We start from the raw sequence: 12,570 nt of genomic DNA, 5'->3' as shown, positions 1-12,570 counted from the left end.
AGAAGTTGATTAAAGAGAGGGTGCTGAAAAGCCATCAGAGTTGAATCTGTGAAAATCAAATCTGCATGTTGCCAGATCAGCTAGGTTAATAAACGGCAATAGATTATATATTATATGTATTTCCCATATAGTCTATAATATATTTTATTTTTTGGAGACCTAGACTCCTGTGTAGCCTTGGCTTGCCTGGAACTCTCTCTGTATACCATGCTGGCATATAATTTACAGAGACTCAGCCCCCTCTGTCTCCTGAGTTCTGGGCTTAAAGCTGTATGTTGTCATACCTGGGACCTATAGTATATTTATATCACTTTAAATTTGATTCCTTTTTTTAGTTCTTTCCTTAAAACTGAGTATAGTTTAAGATTGTTAAGGGTCTAGTAGAGGTTTCCACTAATATGTGACTTTATTTTGGCCTTTTGGAAAAAAGAGTTTGTGAAATCTACTCTTTATATTAGCAAGATATGTACTGTTGCAAAGCCCCTTTCTTCTAAGTCAGTAGTTGACAAACTGCCATCCATGGGCTCAATCTGGCCCACTGTCTGTTTGGATAAACTTGTATTATATGCACACTTGTTGACATATTGCATATGGCTGCTTTTACATTAGGGTGACAGAAGATACTACTGTCTGACCTTTTACACAGAATTGTGCTATTCATGAAGCCAGTGCACATCACACACAGTTTGAATGCCTCTTTAACTAGACAAACACACACTTCTGCAGAAGCTTAACTGCCACCTCTGAAATATCCATCACTAGAGCAAAACGCATGAATGCAATGAGGTAGTTTTAGGAATGTCTCATATCTGGAATTGGCTGCGAAAATCAAATGCATGAACCACCACACCCTGCTTCTTCAAAGCAAGGCACACCTGTTTGAAAAGGAATGGAACTCGACCCTCGGCAAGTTCACATAGCTGTCATGCACCCGGGACCGACGGCTGTATTTTCATCTACTTCATTGAACACATAGTGAGCAGCTAGGGAGACAGATTCTGCTTGTCCTATGTACACTGGCAAAAGAAGGTTTTTGGAGGCAATTTACTCCCTGAACTCCACGATGCAAGACCCAGGTCCGTAGGAATGAAGCAAGTCGCAAAAATGTTGAGCCATGCAATCCCGATCTTGGTTTATTTAGAGCCTTCATTTGTGGATTGGAGTAGACATCTCTATGCACTCTCTTCAAGGATGGACCGCCAGATCCACCTTGTCAGCCAGATTCTGCTTCAGATGAACGGTTAAGGGGCACATTTTGTGTGCCTGCGATTCACGAGCTCTGCTGAGTAAGAGAGTTTTTTTCCCCGTCAAGAAGTTTCCTGGCCACCAGATGGAAGTACTAGCGGATAATCACAGTGCACGTCCCACGGGACTGTGACGAAAAGCAAAGGCCAAAACCAAACGGACATTTAACTGCTGCTAATTTTCAAACAATTTTATTTTGTACAGATAATATTGGTAACAACACTACCTGTGCTTGTGACTCATATGAATTTCAGGCATAGGCATAATTAAGATCGTCTGGCTGCTAAAATATCCAGTTGTTCCTAAACTGGGCATTAATGTCTGAAGCAGATGAGGAGGGAAAAGTGTGGATATAGGAACCAGTGGTAGAAGAGATGGGTAAGAAGAGATGGTTTGCTGAGAAAGTGAGCAGGCGGGCAGAAGAGAGGGAAAGCACGAGGTGACGCGGAAACTCCTTGGCTGAGAACTGAGTGGATGGGACACTTGGCTCTGTTCCTTGTGTTGCTACTGCTTCTGTATGTTTGGTTACAAGAGAAGGTTTGAATTTTAGAAGGCATTTATGTTAAATAGATTAATAGACAAAGGGGGAATTTTAAGTTCAAGATACTGAGTTCAGCCTTAGACAAATATGTGGGGTTTTAGGTTTTGGGGAGACATACAGGTGGGCCTGGTAGGTGTGCAGTTGATGGAGTTTATAGGAAAAGTTTTAAGACCAGGAGAGTTTTTACTTGAGTTCTATTGTATTTTATGGTTAGGACTAGAGACCTTTGAGACCCTTGTGGTGTTACTAGAGAGGGGTAGCTCCACGGAAAGATGGTGATGAAGCCTGCAGAACACTCTCAGTCAAGAGTTCAGTGGGAGAAAAATGGCTGATCAAAAGTATCCAATGAAGAAGAAAGAAGAGGAAGAGGAGGAAATCAAGGAAACTGTAAGAAGAGTCCGGGAACTACAGTATCTGGAAGTGAAGGATGGAAGATTGTGGCTGAGTGCTAAGACAGCCAAGCTAGAAAAAACTTCAGATGTCACGTGGACTCTGGTGTCTGAAAAATCCATGAGAACTTCCAGAAAGTTTATCTTATTTCTACCATGACCACTGAGTTACATGTTTTGAGCAAGGAAAAGACATGCAAATTGCTTTACTGTATTGATTTTATATTCTATGAGCTCCTATGAGTTGGCCACTTTTTTTTTTTTTTTGGTTTTTCGAGACAGGGTTTCTCTGTGGTTTTGGAGCCTGTCCTGGAACTAGCTCTTGTAGACCAGGCTGGTCTCGAACTCACAGAGATCCGCCTGCCTCTGCCTCCCAAGTGCTGGGATTAAGGCGTGCACCACCACCGCCCCGCGAGTTGGCCACTTTTGACATGACCCTTAAAAGTCATAAAGACATTGTGAACCTAGCTTTGAACAAAATTGAAAATATACAGACAGACAGATAGATAGATGATAGACAGACATACAGAAAGATGATAGATAGATAGATAGATAGATAGATAAATAGATGGAAGAGTCCTGAGAAGGGAAAGAGGAAACAGCAGAAAATTATTCATTGGATAAGCAGGTAGATTATAGAATAACATAAAATTGCCTTTCCTCCCATGGATTCCTATGGAAAGTTTGCCAAACTGTGTTCAAACAAAGCACAGTGCAACACAGCAAGACAAAGCCCTCTGAGCTTTTGGTAACAAGTCTCAGTAAGAAGAAGATATAAGTGGATAGCCTTGTTCATTCCCCTTTGGGGTGAAATTCATGTATACACAAGTATTTTCTGTTGAGCCTAATCTCATGTCACCATGGAAGAGCTTGTTGACTTCCTCTGGGCTCCCTGTGTGTGTGTTCCAAACAAAACTTTACACTTGAGTTTGTCTATTTGAAAAGATTAGTATTTGAGCTGACACAGATTAACATTTCAATGAAGCTCACTCAAGCATTTGCGGGAAGTTAAGGACAGCATATATGAAACAGAAAGCACGCCCTTTGTGCTTGTAAAGGAAAAAAAAGACCCACATAGATTCTTGTTGTGTGAGATAACAGCAATTATTTTCCTGTGACTCTTTTCAGTGTTTCTGTCAATTCCACTTGCCCTTGCTTTGGCTCAAGTCCCAGTGCCTTCCAAAGGCGGGGCGTGGGGAGAGGAGGGAGCTGACTTTGAAATCTAGAACTGTCTCTTAATTCGTATTTATTCTTTGCACTGTATTTTTCCCCAAAGGCAAAACTGTGTGCTTCATGTCTATCCAAGGATTTCTTATTTTCGTGATTGTCAGAATATTTATGCTTCTGTTGGCGCTCGATGTGATCTGACTTCTGTCACGACGGGATGGGTGTCGTGTGATCTATTTGTAAATTAAATTCAAGAGCTGACGTTTGCCGGACTTCGTTGTGCCATTTGCCTCTCATTTTGTTTCCTTGAGAAGGTCAATGGAAGCCATGTCACTTTGGGTTCTAGATGACCGTCTGCATCTCATAAACAGCACAGCCCATGCTCTCCCCACTGCTTTCCGCTGGCAGCTTAGAAAGTTAGCTGTTGTCTAAAGAGATGCTGAGGACCAGGAACTCACACAGTATTCAAAGGATAGCGGCCTAGGCAGGAAATCTACAGATGCCTACTGTCTAGCCTAGCAATCCCGAATGCTGTTAGCTTCTTTGCTCTCCTTGAGACGTCAGCACACCTGACATGCTAGCAGAGTCCATGGAACCGCCTAGGGATTGGCGTAGATCAAAGCCCCCAGCTGCTTGCTGCCCTTTCTCCCTTCCTGGGTCCCAGGTAGCTTTTCTCACCGGTGCAGTCATGCGAAAGCTTTTGAGTGATAAATGAAACCCACTGACTTGACTGAACTCAGAAATGCTATTTCAAACTTTTAATTCATATTTGTAAGGTTTCCCGCAGGTGATAAAAATGCAGCTACACATAGATTTTTGCTTCTGAGTTGAAGACTTAGAAAAAGACTTTCTTTGTACGTTAAAATGCTGGGCACCAAGAGAGCCGTTCTTGTGGTAAAATTGTGTTTTCCCATTAGTCAGGAAAGTTTTTTCCATTGTCTCAAGTTGAAACTGTGAAACCAATGCTTTTGTTGCACTGTAAATGGTGCTCTCTACTTATAGGTGGTTAAGGATAAGTAAAGATGTTCTATTCTTGAGATGTGTCCTTCAGGGCTCACTGATTCCATGTGCCTGGGTAGTTGTAGGATGGTGCCTCAGCTTGGGTTTCTATTTCTGTGATAAACATCACGGCCAAAAGCAACATTTCAGTTTGGATCTCTCAGGTCATTCCCCTATCACTGAGGGAAGGCAGGGCAGGTACCCAGGGCAAGTACCCAGGGCAGGAACCTGGAGGGAGGAGCTGATGCAGAAGTCTTGGAGGTGTGCTGCTTACTGGTTTGCTCCTCATGACTTGCTCAGTTTTTTTATTATAGAACTCAGGACCACCAGCCCAAAGGTGGTACCACCCACTGTGAGTTGGGCCCTTTCATATCAATCATTGATCAAAAAAAAAAATGCCTGATAGACCTTCCCATAGGCCAGTCTTATGGAGGCATATTCTCAATTGAGAGTCCACCTTTCCCAAGTGACTGTCATTTGTGTCAAGTTGACAAAAAACTAACCAGGATGCGAATTAAATTTTTTGTTCTTCAAGCTCGATAAAGGGTGATTTGTTAATATGTGTGTGTGTGTGTGTGTGTTTGTGTGTGTGTGTATATATATATATGAAGCAGTGCATAGATTTCACTGGGGCTGTCCTTTCCCCAGTGTGTGAACTTGAACAAGGTTTTCAGCAGCTATTCCTTGGTTCCTTTGTTCTAAAGTCAGATTGGTGACAAATGTTTGTGAGGATTTAAACGAGTTTTTAAACTCCATCATTAGCTAAAGGAAAAGGAAGGGGAAGACATTTTTATTGCCCATCATAATGAATCAATTAATCTGTTTGAAGTTATGGTCCAGGCTTTGTAGAAAGTATCACGTTTTCTAAAAGTAAGGAAACTGGCTTTGTAGGAACTGATCACCTAATTCAGGCTGCTTAACTGATCAATGACAGAACTGGGAATCAAACTTATGTCTGAGCTCCTATTATGCCTCATGCTTGCCTTCTTCCCCATCCCTGGTTCCCAAAGAAAGGAAAGAAGGCTGGGCACAAGGCGGATGATGAGTCCTGACATTCTACTATGAAAAACTTTATTTGGATATTATACAGTACATATCCCCATGCCAAAAGACTTCTTTTGGAACCCTGGGGCATTTACAGATGGTTCTGAAAACTATTATGAAGTTTTAATGATTTACAGGAAAGTAAAGAGATCTAAACACCTCTGTGAGGCCACTAAAGATCAAATATTGTCGCCTGAATCATCGTATGCAACCTACCTGATCTGCATAAATCAGCTTCTCCAGAAGAGTAGATCAGAGCTTACAAAACACGGATCTTGCATTTGAACCATTTCCTTATGATCACTACCTCTAATGTTTTATTTATTATATGAAAATAAATTAATAAATTAACTAGGTGTGTGTGTGTGTGTGTGTGTGTGTGTGTGTGTATACAGACAAGTTCAAGTTCCTGTCAAAGTCAGACAATGCCTTCAGATCCCATAGGGTTGGAGTTACAGGCGGTTGTGAGCCGCCTGACACAGGTGCTGGGAACTGACCTTGGGTCGCCTGCAAAGGCAGCACCTGCTCTAAACCACTGAGCCACATCTCCAGCCCCTCTCAAATGTTTTCCATTGAATATTTTATTACCATAACATGCCTGAAATAGTTTCTTCAAATATTGCATCATTAAAACCGTTTGATGCCCATAGCAGAAAACGTAAAGTCATACTTTCAATGGTCCCAGTAAGGCAAAGAAGTTTTCATGTTCCAAGTATGGAAATACATCCTTGAAACAAAATGAAATCAGTTTGGAGCATTGGCTTTGGTTTCTAAAGGAGATGAGATATTCAGTTCTAACCCCATGTCTCAGGTCCGTGCTGTCTGACAAACGGGTGTCGCTTGGGAGAAAGCACACACTCTCCCAGCTATCTTATTTCCCACGCTGAGTGATTCATTGCTGGGGTCGTAGAAAGAACACCTTTGGAGGCTGATGAACTCTTGTGTCCTTTGGTCATGCTGCTTTGTGTTTTCAATTTAAACTTAAATGTTTCCACGTCTAAGCCATTTTGTTTTTCCTTTTCAGTGGCTCCTCCCACAAGGTTAAGATACAATGTAATATCCCAGGACAGCATACAGATTTCATGGAAAGCTCCCAGAGGGAAATTTGGTGGATACAAACTGCTGGTGGCTCCCGCTTCAGGTAAAAAAATACACTATGTTATCTGGGGCTTGTTGTGCTTTTTATACATGGATGGTTAAAAATGTGTAGTGCTGAATGTTGCTTTAGGAGTGTGTGAAAGACTTGGTTTAATTTAGTTTTTGAACTAGGCAAATTCTCCTCTCATCAAGGAAATAATATAAGGGCTGGCTCTTGGACTCGGCTGTGATTGAGTCTCCTTAGGTCAGAATTTCCAGAACATCAAAAATCCTCCTACCCATATTTCAGCATATACTAAATACTTTTGATCCACGGATGCTGTAAAGATACAATACAACTGAGTGTGCAATTGTTGCACCTGTTTGAATAGGTTTAACTAATGAACTTTTTTGAATGATACTCAGCAATTACACATCAAAATTATAAAGGTCAACTAGACATTGTGAAAACACACTGCAACCGGAGAAGCACAAACTGAATAGATTTATTGGTCATTACATAAAGGTGTGCTATAAAATTGTGATTAAATTATGGGTAAAGCTTTCATTTTCATGTTTTATAGTTCTATTATAAAGATAAAGTCAGTCAAGGCAGGGCATGTAGGGGAACTGAATGGGTGTCACGGAGACTCAGAGAATCCACATTGGCTTTCTTGAGCTCTAATTATACTTCTGTTAGAAATAGGGAGGTCTGGGCAGGTTATTTAGCCCTGAGAGCCTCAGTTTCTTTTTCTGTAGGATGAATGAAACAACATTGGAGCTTCATGGGCATGCACACAGCATCTCCCAGAAGCTTATTTCAAATACAAAATATGAGATCCTAGCCCCAAACTTCTGACTCAATCTGAACTGTAAAAACATCCCCTAAAGGATTCCTATAAAATTGGAGTTTGGGGAGTCCTGATTGTGAAGGCCAAAGGAACTAAACAGCACACGTACCGAAGTACTGCCATAGAGTGATTGCTCAGGGACCGTCACTGCAGGGGTGCTCCTCAGGAAGTCCCTCAGCTGTCATCCTTACATACAAGTACACGAGAACTCTCCAGAAACCTCATGACCTCCACGCATCTGTTACTTGCTGCTGTGGTAGAATGTCCCACACAAGCGATTCAAGGGAGAAAAGGTTTATTTTGTCTTCTGGTTTCAGAGGGTGAGTCCCTGGTTACTCTGTCCATCATGGCAGTTGGCATGGGCTGCCGAGAGAAACAGCTTGACTCCCAGCTGCCCTGGTGGCAGAGTGGGAGAGAGAGAGGCATTGTTGCGCTTAGCTGCTTTCTCTTTTTTCTCCTTTTTCTTCTGACCTGGATCCCCAGCTCCTAGAATGCTCCTGCCCATATTTAAAGTCCTCCCCACCCCCTCAGTTAGTTGTCTACAGATACATCTGCACATGCATATTGTTCCCATGAATGCCAGAAGGGACCCTGGTTCCTCCTGGACTGGAGTTCCAACCAGGTGTGAGCTGCTATGTGGGTGCTGGGAATCAAACTCTGGTTCTCTGGAAGAACAGCCAGTTCTTTCAACCATTGAACTACTTCACTAGCCCCAACAGATAAGTTCCAAATGATGAGGGTTTATGAGACAAAACTTAACACCTTGAACACTTAAGGAAATGGGCTTTAATAAGAGAAAACTCAGTTTTGTCCTTTGGCAGCAGGACGCATGAATAACAGCAAGAAACATTTCTGATCTAGATATAGATTTGGTTGGAATTTAATTAAAATTTATGATAATATATGCTACATTTGATTAATTTATACCTCTCCAAGGGCTGTTAGAGGGACAGGAATTTTGGATTAACTTTCCCTTTATTTCGGGTTGTTAATTACTGCCAGAAATTCTAGGGGGGAGAAAAGTGTTTTTGAAGTTTTGCTTAGAAATTCAGGATTTAACCAAAAGCATTTTCAAGAAAGCCTTAGTTGTCAGTATAGTTTGATGGGGATTTTTGCAGTTTTTTTTTTTTTTAAGGAAGCAAGCTGTCTTTTAAGAAGCCAGTCAATGAGTACTTCCTTCTGCATCTTGAAGCAGTGATGACCAGATTTCAGATAACTAAGTTTATGATTATGATTGGTGATTCAAGGATGCTTTGTATCTCTCCGGGGAGCAGAGGAAAACAACGCCAGCATGGACTAATTACATTCAGTCAGCTCCTGTGTCCCCCCTCCCCACACACACACTTTCAAGGGGCACTCACTCTTCTTCCCTTTGAAGACTATCTGGTGTTGAGAATCTACTTTCCAATCCTGTGCTACCTTTTCCCTTAGATAGTCAATGGGACAGAGTGCTATGATGAACGTCTTTTGTGACCGGGTTTTATCTAGCGTGGGCAACCATTTGTTATCTAAAGCAGACAGGATATGCTGGACACAAGGATGAAAACTATATTGCTCTGTGCACACATGCATTAGGTATGTGTGTTTCAAGTGGTGTTACCGTCTGATATCTATCAAAGCGTACTGTGCCTGGTAAATACATACAACCGAAATTAAAAATATTAATGTCTTTGCCTTTCAACAGTCTCACATTGTGGTTAATAAAAGCTCTCAGAGCATGTAATTACTTGCGGCCTCAAACGAACTCACCTTTCTGTTTCCTTCCAGGGGGGAAAACCAACCAGCTGAATCTGCAGAACGCTGCAACAAAGGCGATTATCCAAGGCCTTCTGCCAGAGCAGAATTACACGGTTCAGCTTATCGCCTACAATAAAGACAAAGAAAGCAAACCGGCTCAAGGCCAGTTCAGAAGTGGGTATTGACAGTCTCCCTTTCTTTCTTTCTTTCTCTCTCTCTCTCTCTCTCTCTCTCTCTCTCTCTCTTTCTTAAAAATTTCCACCTCTCCCCTCCTTCCATTTCCCTTCCCCTCCCTTCTGCCCCTCCCCTCCTTCTCCAGTCCTAAGAGAAGTCAGGGTGCCCTGCCCTGTGGAAAGTCCAAGGTCCTCCCCCGTCCATCCAGGTCTAGGAAGGTGAGCATCCAAATAGACTAGGCTCCCAAAAAGCCAGTACATGTAGTAGAATCAAAACCCAGTGCCATTATCATTGTCTTCTAAGTCAGCCCTCATTGTCAGCCACATTCAGAGATTCCAGTCTGATCACATGCTATGATCGCCGGGCAAAAGCTGACAGTCTTTAAGTAGCTCCAGAAGCTCTGGGCTTAAAATACTGGATGCATGAGGGAGGCTTTTGAGATAGTTTGCTTTTTGGACTGCTGAATGAAGACATTCAGTGAGTCTACCTGTCCTCAGGTCCAGATGATATGTTATACTGTTTGAGATTTCCCCCATCATCGAAAAGGTTTCTAGCTTTTTAGGTTTTCGGTTTAAAGTCAGTCCCGCCACCCCTCCACCCCTTGTTGGTACTCCAGTCACCAGCATCCTAAATTGTTCCTGAAGTACCGGAAATGATGTCTCTTAAGGCCGATGAGAAACAGGAAATGGGAGAAAGAGAAGCAGCACATTTCTTTTGGAAAAAACAAACAAACAAACAACTGGAGACTCATAAGTTCCAGGACAGCCTAGGCTACATAGTGAGTTCCAGGGTAGCCTAGTCTACAAAGCAAAAACCTGTCTCAAAAAAAGAAAAAAAAACAGAGGGAAGGAATAAGAGGGAGATGGAGGAGAGAGAAGGAGTGAGGGAAAGGTGGATGCAGCGGAGATAATCTCATGACATCATTTCAGATACTTCTGTAACAGTTTAGGAGGCAGGAGACTGTAGCACTACACCTGACAGGACAATTTGTTTCTGATTCTCTTCCTACTTGAAGGTAGCAACATTCATTACACTTTCTATGTGACCTTGTGGCTCAACCTCCACCGAGACCTAATTTTCAAAATTCAAATATAAGTTGGCGCTGTGGTCTGTTTGGAGCGCTTCCAAGCCACCAACTTTTCTCCTTGGAGCTCCAAGGAGAAAATTGGCCTCTGCTCGAATCTGCCTGCCCCTCTAAACAGTGGCACGGTAGTGTTCCCCTTCTAGGAACAGAGCTGCAGATCCCCATGTTTGGAATTATTCTTGCTATTTCCCGGATTCCTGCACACCCACTAGCCTTTCTTAACGCAGTTTTCCCTCACATTAAACCGACAGATGCATTTTATTTCAGAAAATGTAAGTGGCCTGGGTCATAGCCCAAGTGTGGGTGGGGTGAAAGATGTAGATTTGGAAATAGCTTGGAAAAGATGAGATTTTAAGTTGTTGGACAATAAATTATAGGCAGAGATGCAAGGCCACTTTAGTATAAGGTCATGTTTTAGGAATGAAAGGAGAAAAAGCATCCAAAGACGAGAATATAAAAGATAGGGTAGTGAAATAGGAAAAAAAATGCAATTATGTCTTTGCAAAAACTGAGAACATAGATTTTTTAAAGAGGCAGTACACTTGATTAAGAATCCAGAGAATGGGATCTAAAGATTGGTATAAAATTCTATTAATGCACCCAGTAAGATTAAAATATCTTAAAATTTGAATTATTGTTCCTAGGTTGAAATTAAATTTCTTGGTGTTAGGAAGACAAGGAGGGTTTTAAAGACAGGATTACTAGGACTGAGGCGGTAAGCCCTGAGCAGATGAAAGAGGGACCCTTTCAGCAAAGGCAAAGAAGCCAGGGGAAAAGCAGGGGAGGGGTGTTACAGAGTGAGGACCAGTGGGACCATCTCCTGGGGAGAATGACAAGGATGGTTGGCGAAATTATATCCCCCATGCACCTGACCCTGCCAACACATCTGCTCACTTCCTTCAAGCAGATGAAACAACTAAATGACAGATCTTGTCGTTGTTATTGCTTTTCGTGCAGAAATTTGACGTTTGGTGGTGGTCTTGGAATCTTTGGAAGAGCAAAGAACCATGGAATGGCAGGCAGGTTGCTGCGGAGTGTCCAGCATAGAGAGCAGTGGGGAATTAAACTAACGTTGAAGGTGGCCAGGAATGTACCATAGGAATGGGGGCCATTTTCAGCCCCTGGATACTGCCTCCTTAAAGTGACAAGCTCACCATCTAACTATCAAGACTATTTTTTTGTCATTATCAGTAAAGGTTAATTATAAAAAAATGAGTTCATAATTTTTATCATATCAGCATTTCATTACCTTTTAATGTCCCACCCCACTCCCACTGATTCCCTTACTCATCCCTACCAGACTCCTTCTGCTTTGACATTTTATTTTTCTTCTTAATTTGACAACCCAGTGGGTTTCATTAGGCTTACTCACATTATCATGGGTGAGAGGCTGCTTACAGGAGCATGGACACCTGGCCAGTGGGTTATAGCTATGAAGAAAATGCTAGAGAAACATTTTTTTTAAGCTTGGGAGGAAGATATCAGTTGTACAGCTGTTTGAAGTGTTAAAGTGATAAATTGATACATTTATCTATGGTACACCCTTGGCCTAAGCCCTAAGGACTTTTCATACCGTGTGACTAGGCTGAAGAACATATCAGGCCCGACATTTGGAAAGGAATTTGTGCTGTGGTACTAGTGTCTAACCATACCTTTTGGTTTTGCAGGGGTTTTAGTTAAACACATTGGATATTTTATTTATTTATTTATTTTTGTTTTTGCATTCTCAACCAAAGTTTTCCCTCCCTCCTCTCTTCCCAGTTCCCCCTCAAATCCCCCCTCCCCCATTCACTCCTCCTTTTCTGTTTCTCTTCAGGAAAGGGCAGGCCTCCCATGGATATCAAGGGCCAGCCATGGTATATCAAGTCGCGGTGAGATGAGGTCCCCTCTTCTGTTAAGGCTGGGTGAGGCAATCTAGTTGAAGGAAAGGGTCCCGAAGGCAGGCATCAGAGTTAGAGATAGCTCCTTCTCTCACTGTTTGGAGTCTCACAAGAAGACCAAGTTACACAATTGTGACAGTAATGCATAGGTCCTAGGCCAGTGCCCTGCAGGCTGTCTGGTTTTCAGTTCAGTCTCTGTGAGCCCTTATGACCCTAGATTAGTTGATTCTATGGGTTTTCTTGTGGTGGCCATGACCCCACTGGCTCCTACAATTCTTCCTCACCCTCTTCTGCAGTATTTCACAAGCTCTGTCAAATGTTTGACTATGGGTCTCTGCTTCTGTTTCCATCAGTTGCTGGATGAAGCCTCTCTAATGACTGT

General features: G+C 42.3%; 1 protein-coding gene across 1 annotated transcript in view; it reads left to right on the top strand.

Annotated features, from left to right (window-relative positions):
• Col14a1 (collagen type XIV alpha 1 chain) overlaps window positions 1-12,570 on the top strand; it is a 181,500-nt gene that overhangs the window by 20,244 nt on the left and 148,686 nt on the right. The window contains exons 3-4 of the mRNA XM_041672101.1: window positions 6,410-6,526; window positions 9,081-9,224. Of these exons, the coding sequence (XP_041528035.1) occupies window positions 6,410-6,526; window positions 9,081-9,224 (261 nt within the window). The remainder of the gene's footprint in view (window positions 1-6,409; window positions 6,527-9,080; window positions 9,225-12,570) is intronic.

The sequence above is a fragment of the Microtus oregoni genome, unplaced genomic scaffold (genome assembly GCF_018167655.1).
Source record: "Microtus oregoni isolate MIOR12 unplaced genomic scaffold, Mior012 000022F_ref0000154, whole genome shotgun sequence".
Taxonomy (NCBI): domain Eukaryota; kingdom Metazoa; phylum Chordata; class Mammalia; order Rodentia; family Cricetidae; genus Microtus; species Microtus oregoni.
The sequence above is the reverse complement of the archived record's forward strand: the minus strand, read 5'-3'. Positions and strand labels throughout refer to the sequence as shown.